Source organism: Neoarius graeffei, chromosome 9 (assembly GCF_027579695.1).
Source record: "Neoarius graeffei isolate fNeoGra1 chromosome 9, fNeoGra1.pri, whole genome shotgun sequence".
Taxonomy (NCBI): Eukaryota; Metazoa; Chordata; class Actinopteri; order Siluriformes; family Ariidae; genus Neoarius; species Neoarius graeffei.
In genome coordinates, this window is record NC_083577.1 from 78,259,949 (window position 1) to 78,275,090 (window position 15,142).

Genomic DNA, 15,142 nt, shown 5'->3' on the forward strand with positions numbered 1-15,142 from the left:
TAAAGATGATCAGATAGCCACAACTAAACACACAGGCTGGAGTAAGTGCGAGTGCTTAAAGACTGTTAAACAGTGAAGAATGAACATGCGATAGAATAAATGTTGTGTTTTGTTTCTCCTGTCTCAGGTATGAATGCCGCTGTCCGTGCCGTCACTCGGATGGGTATATATGTTGGAGCCAAGGTGTATCTGATTTATGAGGTATTTCCTAAATCTGCTAAATGCTTTCTCTCCTTACCTCTTTTAATACGAGAGGAAACAGAGGTTCAAAATAGTTTTTTTTTTTTTTAAGTGTATGTAATGCCTTATTGTAATGCTTTAAAATGACTATCATTAGTAACGACAAAAATGAATTAATAATACGGGGGGAAATAATAATATAAATTATTTATTTTATCATCAAGCACAAAACTATCGATAAATCGCGGCTTCCGGATCCCAGAAAAAGGCAGCCATACTCCAGGGCTAATCTCGCATGACGTCACTTGTGGAACCCCGGTCTGGTTATCTGTGTCATTTCCGTTTATCTGACTCGATGCTTGTTTACTCACTGGAAATTGGATATTGTTGATGTAATCTTACAAAAATAACGATGTAAAAGTGCTGCATTGCGTTTGGATGTTCAAATCCATATACAACAGGACATTCAGTTCACAAATTTCCAAGAAATGACACTAATCTAAAGCGACAGTGGGTGAAGTTTGTGCAAACGAAGCGAGCAGATTTCATGTCGCTTACTAATAATAAATCTGATTCTTCAAGTGTTCATCACCATAAGAACGACCACATGGGAATTACTGGAGCGAAAAAGAAACCCGTTGATTTTAATAAATGACATTTGATCTGACATTTGGACAGTTCGTCGATTCCGCTATTATCGCCCACTTCATATTTTCTTTCAATAATTACGAAGTAGTGTACATTTTAAAGATTATACGAGTATTTCTGCATTTATTGAGGTACGTGTAAATATTTTCCCTGTATTTTGCAGCAGCCAGCTTAGAATAAAAATCCACAAACCGATCTGTGTTGCCGATTCTCTCTGGCTGGTGGTGCGCTATCGGTGGTGAGCGGGACTGTCGTGAACTGGGATCTGTTTCTCGTCTTGGGGGCTCGAAAAGAACCATTTACCCCGGAATATCCTTGATAATCATCTGCCCCTTCATCTGACATATAAGAATCCCAATCATGATCAGAATTCTCTCTGGAACGTGATTCCATATTGAGACTGGTCTAACCACTGTTGTGCACGGGAACGAAACTGACACCTGGATCCTTGTTACACGTGTGACGTCACGCACCCCTTGGGGATCTTCCAGATCAGTCTCGGCAGATTCCGTGAAAATCGGCTGATTTTTATTGATTTTCCATCAATTTATGGCCTTTTGGATCAGCTATGGTTTGAGAAAACACATGGTCAGTCAACAACATGATTGTTGCTTTGTACAAGGAAAAAAGTGGGGTTTAGGGGCATTAAATTCATTTTAAATGTTAGACTGAGGTAAGCATGGGCGTTATGACAATACCGTATGATATTGCAATATTTGAACATTTGTTATATTTTTCTGAGCATTGTCACTACTGTTCTTATAACTCCATTAAAATCTATTTGAATCTGGTTTCTCAGTAAATTCTTTCCTAACATGGCCCGCTGTGTTTATTGCTATTTGTTTACAAAAGTAAAAATTGTGATGTGTGTGTATCATCAACATGACCGTAAGTCGAAGCCGGACTCTCTGATTGATTTAACCCACAGCGTTTGGATTAAGACATTAGTGGGTATGGTGTACACTCTGAATATTATAATTGTACAGAAATGACCTAAGTAAAATTTGATCTTCAGAAATGAAGCTCATACCACAGACCTGCGGTTGAACCTTGTACGTACAGTGCTGAGCGTAAATGAGTGCACCCCCTTTGAAAAGTAACATTTTAAACAATATCTCAATGAACACAAACAATTTCCAAAATGTTGACAAGACAAAGTTTAATATAACATCTGTTTAACTTATAACGTGAAAGTAAGGTTAATAATATAACTTAGATTACACATTTTTTCAGTTTTACTCAAAATTAGGGTGGTGCAAAAATGAGTACACCCCACAACAACAACTACTACATCTAGTACTTTGTATGGCCTCCATGATTTTTAATGACAGCACCAAGTCTTCTAGGCATCGAATGAACAAGTTGGCGACATTTTGCAACATCAATCTTTTTCCATTCTTCAACAATGACCTCTTTTAGTGACTGGATGCTGGATGGAGAGTGATGCTCAACTGGTCTCTTCAGAATTCCCCAAAGAAAATCATTTCTTTACACCACAAAGGTGAAGGCTACAAGAAGATCAGCAAAGCTTTACTTATCAGTCAGAATACTGTAGCAAAAGTAGTACAAAAATTTAAGAAAGATGGAACTGCAACCATCTCACAGAGACGTCCAGGTCGTCCACGGAAGTTAACACCTCGACAGGAGTGTCTTCTGATGAGAAGGGTTGAAGAAAATCAGCACACAAGTTCACTGCAGTTATCTAAAGAAGTAGAAAGCCAAACTGGGGTGACTATTTCCCATGACACAATACGGCGTACACTGCAGAGGAATGGCATGCGCGGATGCCGTCCAAGAAAGAAGCCTCTCCTAAAGCCCAGGCACAAAAAAGCCCACCTAGAGTTTGCCAGGGCCCATGCTGACAAAGATGAAGTCTACTGGGACTCTATACTCTGGAGTGATGAGACCAAGATAAATGTTTTTGGAACTGATGGCTTCAAAACTGTATGGCGTCGCAAAGGTGAGGAATACAAAGAAAAACGCATGGTGCCTACAGAGAAACATGGTGGTGGCAGTGCCCTTATGTGGGGCTGTATGAGTGCTGCTGGTGTCAGGGAGCTGCATTTCACTGATGGCATCATGAATTCACAGACGTATTGATCTATACTGAAAGAGAAGATGCTACCATCACTCCGTGCCCTTGGCCGCCATGCACTTTTCCAACATGACTAAACACACATCTAAAGTCACTGTTGGATTTCTGAAGAAGAACAGGGTGAAAGTGATTCAGTGGCCAAGTATGTCTCCTGATCTGAACCCAATCGAACACCTATGGGGAATTCTGAAGAGACAAGTTGAGCATCACTCTCCATCCAGCATCCAGTCACTAAAAGAGGTCATTGTTGAAGAATGGAAAAAGATTGATGTTGCAAAATGTCGCCAACTTGTTCATTCCATGCCTAGAAGACTTGGTGCTGTCATTAAAAATCATGGAGGCCATACAAAGTACTAGATGTAGTAGTTTTTGTTGTGGGGTGTACTCATTTTTGCACCACCCTAATTTGAGTAAAACTAAAAAAATGTGTAATCTAAGTTATATTATTAACCTTATTTTAACGTTATAAGTTAAACAGATGTTATATTAAACTTTGTCTTGTCAACATTTTGGAAATTGTTTGTGTTCATTGAGATATTGTTTAAAATGTTACTTTTCAAAGGGGGTGGACTCATTTACGCTCAGCACTGTATATCTGGGAATGTTTTAATGTGCATGTAAGCCAGTGTTCGATGCTGGCTTAGCCGTGATGTGCTGTTGATGTTATCCAGGGGTACCAGGGTCTGGTGGATGGAGGAGACAACATCAAACTGGCTCACTGGCACAGCGTAACCAACATCATCCAGCTGGTAAAAATCACTTCATGAACGTGTTCAGTTTTAATGCATTTACGTTCAATGTCTAATGATGTTATAGACTGAAATTACACACTGCCTCCTTATTCTGTACAGAGTTTCAGCTTTGTGAAATGTAAAACCTGGTTTCCTCTGGAAACTGAATGGGTTTTTTTTCTTTCCCCTTTTCCATCTGGTTCTTTTCCAGAACTCATCACTGGAAACTTGCGTATCATGGAAGTCTAAGGGCATTTATAGTATTTCATGAATCAACATTTTAAATGCACAACTACATAACAGTAATATAAAGTTATAATTACTATAATCTAATAAAAGTCTTAATAAAGGTTTGAGACAGGCATGAGACAAATGTCCTACCAAAGCTGTTTATATGTAGATTAAAGCGAGACGGCCTTTTGATTTCATAAAATCAGTGAAATTTAGTTCCCTCTGAAATTTGGTCATTGTGATACATGTTTATTTCTGTAATATCTCACAAAATAGCAGGCCATTCTGTTCTGTGGCTGGGAAGTTATTTAATTCGAGAGGATTCCCAAGCAAATAATGTGCATGCAATCGCTCGCTTCGCGCAGTCAAGCAGACAGAGGAAGTCCGTGTGTGCGCATGCGCAGGTTTACCACCTTCTTCTTCTTTTGGGTTTTACAGCAGCTGGCATCCACAGTGTTGCATTACTGCCATCTACAGGTTTACTTTTGACCATACACTGACAGTTCCATCATTCTGTCACTAAACAAACAGCTGATCACACCGAGGTGCTCGCTGAGTGCCGATATTTATTAATTTGGTCCTGCGTTTCCTTTCCTTCGTATATAACATAGGTGGCCAACCCGCGGCTCGCGAGCCGCATGCGGCTCTTTGCCTGGTGTCATGCGGCTCTCACCTTCACGTCCAAGTTGGTGTTCGTTTGTGGTTTTATGTGCGTTTTCGCTTCACTGCAGTTAATTACGGTTATTTTATTAAAGGTGCTTCGCTTGGTTTCATTACGGTATTTTCACATCATGACAAATGCGCAGGTGCGTTTGGGCGCACAAGCCTGAGTAGTGGGTGAGTGCTCATTCAGTTTTGATGCCTTGAGTGAGAGTAGAGTATACTGTAAGTGTAAATAGTCATGAGAACACAGAACACATTGAATGAGAAGGTGTGTCCAAACTTTTGGCATGTAGTGTATATACATTATGTATTTGTTCATTTGTTTTCCAGTTATCAATTTGTGTGTGTGCGTGTGTGTTCTTCTTTCAAAAATTTGAGCATTGTATTATATTTTATCTATATTTGCACTTGCACTGATCACTGTTCCCAGTGCCTATGGAGCTTGTACTGTTTGAGGAAATTAAATTAGCACTTTGTAATTTCCATTTTCCGACTGACTGTATTTATTTGAATACTTATTTATTTGAATGCAGGTCTTGTGCAGGTCATGCAATTGAGAATTCAAGCTGAATCAAAATGGCTTTTGCATTTTCGATGTTAAACAGGTAACTCCAAAATGCACTAGAATACAGGAAATTGCATCTAAGAAATCCAAAATTTTTCGGGGGAGGCCCCCCGGAACCCCCCCAATGGGGGGAATTCACACATGTAAACAATGTCTGCCTTTGTGCCCCACCTACAATTTTCTTCACCAGTCGCCACTGTTGAAAATGACTGGCCTGTGGTCTTGGTACTGCAGTAAATGTATCATTATCATGTTGGTGTGGGGCATTGGTTAAGTTGGAGTGTGACATCAATGTGGCTGTGTGTGTGTGTGTGTGTGTGTGTGTGTGTGTGTGTGTGTGTGTGTGTGTGTGTGTGTGTGTGTGTGTCCGCACGCGCAGAAGGAAGGGTAATATTTGTGTGCCCATGTTCATGTGCCGATGTGGCTCTTTGCCGTAACACAGTAAGAATTGTGGCTCTTGGGCTCCGACTGGTTGGCCACCCCTGGTATATAACATGACGTCTTTTCTTCTCACTTTCTGTTACTGTAGTCGGTCTTTTAGGTTTCATTCTCACGCTCGCGTCCTCCATTTTTCTCTCTTCTTTCAAATTTGTATCCCACAATGCCTTGCGCGAACAGGGAAAGACCACCACGTGATGCATGACGTAGTATCTTGTATTGCGTCATGGTGAAGCAGGAAAAAATAGCGGAGAACTTGCTGTAGGGCCATGTGGCCCTAAATTCATGAATTGTTCTACTAAAAATAAATAAATAAATAAATAATAATAATAAAATTGGAAGTCTGTGATTTGAGTTCAGTAGCTTTCAGTCCATTAAACAAAAAGAATTGGGTGTCGGGGAAAATTCTTTTTATGACCTACACTTAAAATCTGAAAGGTAGTCTACCTTTAAAATAGTAATAAGTAATAAATTGAGTAAAAAGTAAGTAAACTGCAAGTAAAATGTGCTGAAAACCAACAAACAATTGGGTTCCCCCCCCCCAATATTTATTTATTTATTTATTTAGAATTTCCAAATTATACCACTGACTGGAGATTTTACAAAAACCTTTGCAAGTTGAGAGAATTTAGTTCCTTTCATTATAGACTTCTATTATAACTGAGTTTCGAATAGACATTTGCTTGTTTTCTGTCCATCGTCAAATGTGTCAAAATTCTTGTCTGTTGTACTGACCCTATTTCCAGAAAAGTTGGGATATTTTCCAAAATGCAATGAACCCCAACAAAAAATCTGCAATTTGTTAATTCACACATGCAAAGAAACAATTTTGAATCATTTTACTGACCAACTTCATTGTATTTTGTTAATATAAACGAATTTAGAATTTGATGCCTGTAACACACTCAATAAAAGTTGGGACAGAGGCATTGTTACCATTGTGTGACATCACCTTTCCTTTTAATAACAATTTAATCGTATGAGAACTAATGATACTAATTGTTGCAGTTTTGCAATTGGAATTTTTGTTCATTCTTGCTTGATACAAGACTTCAGCTGCTCAACAGTCTGTGGTTGTTATCTGATTCTCTTCTTCATGAAGTGCCATATATTCTCAATAGAAGACAGATCTGGACTGGCAGCAGGCCAGTCAAGCACATGCACTCTGTCAACAAAGCCACGCTGTTGTAGCCCATCCAAAATGAGGCCTGCCATTGTCCTGCTCAAATAAGCATGAACTTCCCAGGAAGAGATGTCACCTTGATGGCAACATCTTTGATTGATGCATCTTTGCATCAATGGTACCTTCACACACATGCAACTCCCCCATGCTGTGGGCACTGATTCCCCCCCCCCATCATCACAGATGCTGGCTTTTGCACCTTTCTCTGATAACAAACTAGATGGTCGTGTTCACCTTTGGCACGGAGAACTCGATGTCCAGTTTTCCTGAAAACAAGCTGAAATGTGGACTCATCTGATCACAGCACACATTTCCACTGTCTTTCAATCCTTCAGAGATAAGTTCAGGCCCAGAGCAATCGGTGGTGTTTCTGCATAGATTAATGGCTTCTTCCTTGCATAATACAGTTTCAGGTTGTGTTTCTGGATGCAGTGGTGGACTCTGTTAAGTGACGACAGTTTTCCAAAGTACTTCCAAGCCCATGTGGCAAATTTGTCACATTAGCATGACCGTTTCTCAGGCAGTGCTACCTGAGGGCTTGAAGGTCACACACATTCAACAGTGGTTTCTAACCTTGCCCTTTACGCACTGAGATGTCTCTGAATGCCTTGAATCTTTTCACAATATTAAGTCCTGTAGATTTTGAACACAGAGTTTAAGTACCTAGGGAGCATCTTCATGGAAGATGGGAAGCTTGACAGAGAAATAGAAATTAGAACACAAAATGCAAACACAGTCAGCTACCAACTAGTACCCCTCCTGAAGCACCTGAACATACCAATGGAAACCAAAGCCAGTCTGATTAACACTATCTTCGTCCCCACTCTCACCTACCAATGCCAGACATGGGCTCTAAACAAGGCCCAGCAGAGAAAACTCACAGTATGTGAGATGCAATGCCTCCGGAGAGCAGCCAGAAAAACCAGAATAGATAAGATCAGGACTGAAGAAATACTGTAAGGAAGACAGTTGGTGCCACTCCTGTCAGCCAGTATATAGCACAGCATCAGCTCAGATGGTTCGGGCACTTGATGAGAACACCACCCAACCAGCCAGCCCTGTGGGCCTATAACACCAGGTACTCTGGCTACAGAGCCAGAGGGAGGCCCCGCCGCAGATGGATAGACGGAGTCGGAGACATTCTTCGGAACCATGGAATGACACTGCAGCAGGCCATGCAGCTAGCAAAGGACTGACATCTCTACCTCCCCATGATGCCCTAGAGGTAGAAGTGGATGGATAAAGTTAAGTAAGTAAGTAGATTTTGAAAGGCATAAATTTTCTGCAGTCTTGTGTTGCGAAACATTCTTTTTGAATTGACTAACAATTCTCTCACAAATTTTGGAACCAAAAGGTGAGCCATGACCCATCCTTGCTTGCAAAGCCTGAGCCAGTGTTGTAGTCGAGTCACTAAACCTCGAGTCCGAGTCCAGTCTCGAGCCCCCGGTGTTCAAGTCAAGTCTAAGTCATTAAAAAATGTCGAGTCCGAATCGAGCCCACTGTTGATCTGAGTCGAGTCCAAGAACAAGACTCCAACCGCACCATTTGACGGTGTCTGTTTTAGCGCCATTAACATTAGTTTGTTCCTGAACATGACATATGAACAGGTGAATGTGCTTCTCTTTATCAGGGAGTGTGAAGTATTCTGTCAGAGATGGTTGGGAGATGGATGGAAGTGCAGAAGGTGTGTTTATTAATACAAGTGAAGACGGTAAACAATCCAGAACGGCAGGCAAAATCATAAAACGGTGAAACAGGCAATAGGTCGAGCGAGGCACAAACAGGCTATCGTAGGCTCGGCAGAATCAAAGACAAGAAACAGAAAATCAGGGATCAGGAAACCAAACAAGGAAATAAGGCTCCGTAATGTATCAGTAACGCAACTCAATACTTCACAAAGTCAATGTGTTTTCACAGTTTTTATATCGGCGCACTGACTGCGCCTTAATCCTGTGCAAGTGCGAATTGTTTACAGAGCATGTGAGAGTCCGCTTGGCGCGTGCGCGGTCCGTAGCACACCCGAGAGTCTATCTGATGCACACGCCAAGGTGCGCAGGTGTGACACTCTTGTACAAAATTAATGTAGATCTAAATATCTTGTGCCAAATTATTATGGCATGTTGCAAAAAATAAAGAAAAAATCCAAGTCCTCGTCTCCAATTTACGAGTCCAAATGCAATTAATGCACCAGTCCGAGTCATCAGTGCTCAAGTCAGAGTCGAGTCACGAGTCCTTAAAATTAGGGCACGAGTCGGACTCGAGTACTACAAGCCTGGCCTGGGCCTTTGGTGCTGCTCCTTTTATACCCAATCATGTTAGCAATTAACCTGCTTTTTGTGGAATCGTCCAAAATGGATAGCCAAAATTTGACTATCCTATCAACTTTTCAGTCTTATTTTGCCTTTGTCCCAACTTTTTTGGAGTGTGTTGTAGGCATCAAATTCTAACTTCATTTATATTTACAAAATACACTTAAGCTGATCAGTAAAACTATTGAAAATCCTTTCTTTGTACCTTTAAATAAAGATTCACCCGAATTAACAAATGACAGATTTTTGTTTTTATTGCATTTTGGAAAATATCCCAGCTTTTCTGGAAATGGGGCTTGTAATTTCACGGACACTACACATGGAGTAGAGCGAGTTTAGCTGGTAAAATATTGAAGTATTTCTTTCGGTTTATCTGCGCTTGTGGTTTTGATATTTATTCCTGCTTTGTACAAGTGGGTGAAGAATGACGGGATAAAAACAGTGGCTCAGTTTTGCAGTAGGAGACATTGTGCCGATCTGGTTTGGGTTCCTCTCAGAGTGAAAATTCACTGCAGGTTAATACAAAGTTATTCTGATTGGTCACCTTGATCCTATCATAATGTGTTCCAGGATGACTCTGCCCCCATCAGCGGGGCACAAAGTTTCACTGAATGGCTTGATGAGGATGAAAATGATGTCAATCTCGTGCGATGGACTTTAGTCACTTGACTTCAACCTATCTGCACACCTATGGGAGCTTTTAGATCGTCATCTCATCTCATTATCTCTAGCCGCTTTATCCTTCTACAGGGTCGCAGGCAAGCTGGAGCCTATCCCAGCTGACTACGGGCGAAAGGCGGGGTACACCCTGGACAAGTCGCCAGGTCATCACAGGGCTGACACATAGACACAGACAACCATTCACACTCACATTCACACCTACGGTCAATTTAGAGTCACCAGTTAACCTAACCTGCATGTCTTTGGACTGTGGGGGAAACCGGAGCACCCGGAGGAAACCCACGCGGACACAGGGAGAACATGCAAACTCCACACAGAAAGGCCCTCGCCGGCCATGGGGCTCAAACCCGGACCTTCTTGCTGTGAGGCGACAGCGCTAACCACTACACCACCGTGCCGCCCCTAGATCGTCATCAAAACACTAATTGAGAGAATATCTTTTGGAGTCATGGTGTTCATCCTTCCAGTACAGTTCCAGAGACATGTAGACTCTACACCAGTGTATATTTCTGACATCTTTCTTTGTTGGTTTTTCCTTTAATGTATTTCCTGTCTTTAGCTGCTCACTCGAGTTGCATTAGTTTCAGTATTTGCAAGCCTAGCTTGTTTGTGCGCACTGGCTTTGGTGGAAAGCAAGGCATGGCTTTAAGAGGGCTGGATTGCTCAGTCCTGCTCGTTGCTCCATGGAGAACATGAGAAAGTCTCAGCTTTTTAACTACACTGGAATGCACTCAATTTGTTAGTTTGATGCAGATCTTTTCTTCAGGGTGGGACAGTGATAGGCAGCGCTCGCTGTAAAGCCTTTACCACACGGGACGGCCGTCTGGCTGCCGCCTTTAACCTTGTGAAACGTGGGATCACCAACCTCTGTGTGTGTGGCGGTGATGGCAGCCTTACTGGAGCTAACATCTTCCGAAGTGAGTGGAGCGGACTACTCGCCGAGCTGGAAGCCAAAGGTACGCATTACTCCTGCAACCGATAAATAAACCCATACTTGTTTTCGAGAATCTTTTCATTTTCTGCTCCAAAGGTCTACTTTGATTGGTTTGCTGGCATCAAACTTCAAATCCAGGAAGGCTTGGTAAACCTTATCCACCCTGATTTATTGAGTGGCTGTCAGTGGTTTGCACTTACAGAACTTGACAATAATGGTAGTCCGACTGTCCGGGACAACAAAATGTTTGATCCGGACAAGTCAAATGTGCATCTGCCTATCCGATGGGACAATTTGAATTATTCCCAACTCTCCCAGAAGTTCTGGAAGTCTCCCGACTATTCATAGCAGTTCCCCAAAAATTAGATACAGTATCCCGGAATCTACAGCGAGTCAGCAAGAGCATGCGCGTGCGCCAGAGAGAGAGAGAGACAGAGAGAGAGAGTGCATCCTGATTGCTTTGTCTTGTTCAGTAGACCAATCAGTGCTCTGTGTGGGCGGGCTTTACATCATCTTTCCCAGACCGAGAGTCCATCAGTTCAGTGTATCCAGGAGCATCATGCCCCTAAAAAACAAAATCCAAAACTCACGTCACCTCAGACTACATGAAAGTGTCCCTTTGCTTAACAGGGATAAAATAATCCCGATGTTGCACACCGTACTGTTTGGAACAGTGACTTTAGTATTGCCCATGGCGGGGTAAACGATTGTAAAAGACATGTTGAGGGGAGTTTAACAGTATCGTGTTCAAGTCTACGTATTTTGTTACATTTTCTACATGTAGGCCAATCTAATTTGGTTTATAGATGAGAGAAAATTACACAACAGAGTATTACATATAACCGCACCAGACAATATAGTCACGATACCTTATGCTTTTTATCCCCCACTGGCCGAAAAGCCCGAAGGGGAATTACATCGTGGCGATTTCTGTCCGTCCCGGGAAGGGTGCTCACCTTCTGAAATCAGCTCCTCTCTCAATTTTTGGAGTAATTTCATGAAACTTGGCAGGATTCGTTGTTATATGTCGGTAATACGCATATTATAAGTTTGTTAAATTAGGTCACGTTTTACCAGAGTTATAGCCCTTGATTAATAAAATTATACTTTGACAATTTCATGAGAGTGTGTTTGCCTTCTGAAATCAACTCCTCTCACAATTTTTGGAGGAATTTCATCAAACCTGGTAAAAGGCATTGCTGTATGTCGGTAGTACACATATTGTAATAAATCCGTTTGCAAATATTATAGCGAGGGATATTGTGCTCTCGGCGCACTCTTGTTTAAATAAGGGATTAGATGCAACATATGATTCTGATCACGTTGCGATTCCAACAAAACGTTTCTAGAGGACCAGAATTTTGTGAAGGGTGGTAGGAAAAGTACTTGCCCAAACTATATTACAATAAGAAAGATAAGGATAAATGAAACTGGAGGAAGGAGACAGTTTATAGAAACAAGATGACTGACCCTCCCTTATTATACCGACTCATTTTATTCACTTTTTTACGAACTCGATCTGTGTGTTCTCTCCAACTCAAACTTTCATCAACAGTAATTCCCAAGAATCTTGTAGATGACACTTGAGGCATCTCCGTAGACTTGATGATGATTTTAGATAGATCTTTGGGATGCGTCTTTTTACCACTGAAAATGATCAAATTAGGGGTTTTTTTAACGTTCAAAGATCATTTGTTTAATTTAAACCATGTAGCAGAGCGGCACGGTGGTGTAGTGGTTAGCGCTGTCGCCTCACAGCAAGAAGGTCCGGGTTCGAGCCCCGTGGCCGGCGAGGGCCTTTCTGTGTGGAGTTTGCATGTTCTCCCCGTGTCCGCGTGGGTTTCCTCCGGGTGCTCCGGTTTCCCCCACAGTCCAAAGACATGCAGGTTAGGTTAACTGGTGACTCTAAATTGACCGTAGGTGTGAGTGTGAGTGTGAATGGTTGTCTGTGTCTATGTGTCAGCCCTGTGATGACCTGGCGACTTGTCCAGAGTGTACCCCGCCTTTCGCCCGTAGTCAGCTGGGATAGGCTCCAGCTTGCCTGCGACCCTGTAGAACAGGATAAAATGGCTACAGATAATGAGATGAGATGAGAAACCATGTAGCACAGGCAGTTAGACCAACATTAGCTTCTTTTATCAGAGAGATGAAATTTGTACGAATTTGAATTTCTACTATGAAGTTCAATTCTCCAAGGCACAGTAGAAGGCAAGCGCCAACGAGGCAGACCAAGAAAGGCTTGGTTGGACGACATCAAGAGTTGGACCGACAGCAGTCTTGATGCTCTCCTTTGCCTCACAGAGGACTGTGACCAGTGGAAGGTGTTGACCACCCAGTCTAGCATGGCACCCCATGACCTCCGCAATCAAGGGATAACTGAACTGAACTATGAAGCTGATTATTTTCCTGAAGTGTTTTATTTGTCTTATACCACAGCACTTTATCAACACTAACTAAGAAGGTGTGATTTTTTTTTAATCCCTTCACAGTTACAGTTGATGATGTGAAACGTTTGCATGACACTTTAGTCCTTGTTATCTCTTATATAACGGTCTATAACGGTCATTTCCTCAGCAGACTCAGGTTTTGGGTGTTGTTTTTTCCCCTCTTGAAGTTAATAAGACCAAAAATGTCACTGGTTTTTGAGAAGGAACACCCCGATGTCAGAAAACTTTACAAAGTTAGCAGAAAAGCTCAAAGTAAAGTTGTTGTTGTTTTTTTTCTGGTCAGTATAAGTACATAACAAGCAGCACACACTGCTAATGTTCTTTTTTCTAGGCAGGATCGCTGCTGAGACAGCAAAGCAGTACAGGCACCTAAACATCGTGGGATTGGTGGGCTCCATCGATAACGACTTCTGTGGCACTGACATGACCATCGGAGCGGACTCGGCCCTCCATCGCATCATGGATATCGTGGACGCCATTACCACCACTGCTATAAGGTCAGCAGCTCCACTGTAACTGCAACCCAGGGGAGGAAATAAAGCAGAAAGTCAGAATATGAATGTGACAGAATAGTAGAGCGATTTACAGTCTAACCTCTATCCACTGTATTTGTAGCGTATATTTCTTTACCACAGTGATAATTAATAATGATAAACTTTTACTCAAACGTAAATCATTTTACTCAAAACACACTTGTAATGAACATCGTTGCATCCTTTAACGTTAGAGAAATGTCTCTTTAAATCTACAATTTCATCCAAATTTCCAACACTGAGGCAATACAGTTTTTAAAAAAAAAAAAGGAACTTTAGGCATTTACACTTTCCTGAGGGTTTTGTGGTATCTTCAAGTGCCAAATCAGAATCTGACGTTGGCAACCATGTTTTTGAAACCAGTTCCAGCCCACGTCAACCATAACAGGTCCACAGCTTTCATACCCATTTCGAATGCCAGACTCTGCAGAAGGTTCTTTGTCTTCCTCGACTTTTTCTTCCCTCCAATCTTCGTTCAACGCATAATTTTTCAATTGCGTTTTCTCTGACTGTATGTCCAGCGAACCTCGATTGTCTTTGGCGGATAGTTCGATAGTTCCTTGTTTCGTTGACCAACTCCACTACTTCATTTGTTCTTTTTTCGATCCAGGATGTTCTCTTCATTTTACAGTAAATCCACATCTCCATTGCTTCCAGGCGACTCGTATCTTGTTTGCTCAGTGTCCACGACTCGCATCCATAGGTCAAGATGGACCATGTGTAGCATTTCATGAGTCTTTTCTTTGTGTTCACTGATAGGTTTTTGTTTTTGAGGGTACTTGACATGTCCTGTAAATGTCTTCTTTGCTACTGTGATCCGTTTTCTGATTTCAGTGTTACATCTGCAGTCTTAGGTTTAGGATGCTGCCAAGGTACAACCCCGATTCCAAAAAAAGTTGGGACAAAGTACAAATTGTAAATAAAAACGGAATGCAATGATGTGGAAGTTTCAAAAATCCATATTTTATTCAGAATAGAACATAGATGACATATCAAATGTTTAAACTGAGAAAATGTATCATTTAAAGAGAAAAATTAGGTGATTTTAAATTTCATGACACAACACATCTCAAAGTTGGGACAAGGCCATGTTTACCACTGTGAGACATCCCCTTTTCTCTTTACAACAGTCTGTAAACGTCTGGGGACTGAGGAGACAAGTTGCTCAAGTGTAGGGATAGGAATGTTAACCCATTCTTGTCTAATGTAGGATTCTAGTTGCTCAACTGTCTTAGGTCTTTTTTGTCGTATCTTCCGTTTTATGATGCGCCAAATGTTTTCTATGGGTGAAAGATCTGGACTGCAGGCTGGCCAGTTCAGTACCCGGACCCTTCTTCTATGCAGCCATGATGCTGTAATTGATGCAGTATGTGGTTTGGCATTGTCATGTTGGAAAATGCAAGGTCTTCCCTGAAAGAGACGTCGTCTGGATGGGAGCATATGTTGCTCTAGAACCTGGATATACCTTTCAGCATTGATGGTGTCTTTCCAGATGTGTAAGCTG

General features: G+C 41.7%; 1 protein-coding gene across 1 annotated transcript in view; it reads left to right on the top strand.

Moving 5' to 3' along the window:
* pfkla (phosphofructokinase, liver a) overlaps positions 1-15,142 on the top strand; it is an 87,518-nt gene that overhangs the window by 14,277 nt on the left and 58,099 nt on the right. Inside the window, exons 2-5 of the mRNA XM_060930331.1 lie at positions 128-201; positions 3,595-3,672; positions 10,491-10,680; positions 13,437-13,602. Of these exons, the coding sequence (XP_060786314.1) occupies positions 128-201; positions 3,595-3,672; positions 10,491-10,680; positions 13,437-13,602 (508 nt within the window). The remainder of the gene's footprint in view (positions 1-127; positions 202-3,594; positions 3,673-10,490; positions 10,681-13,436; positions 13,603-15,142) is intronic.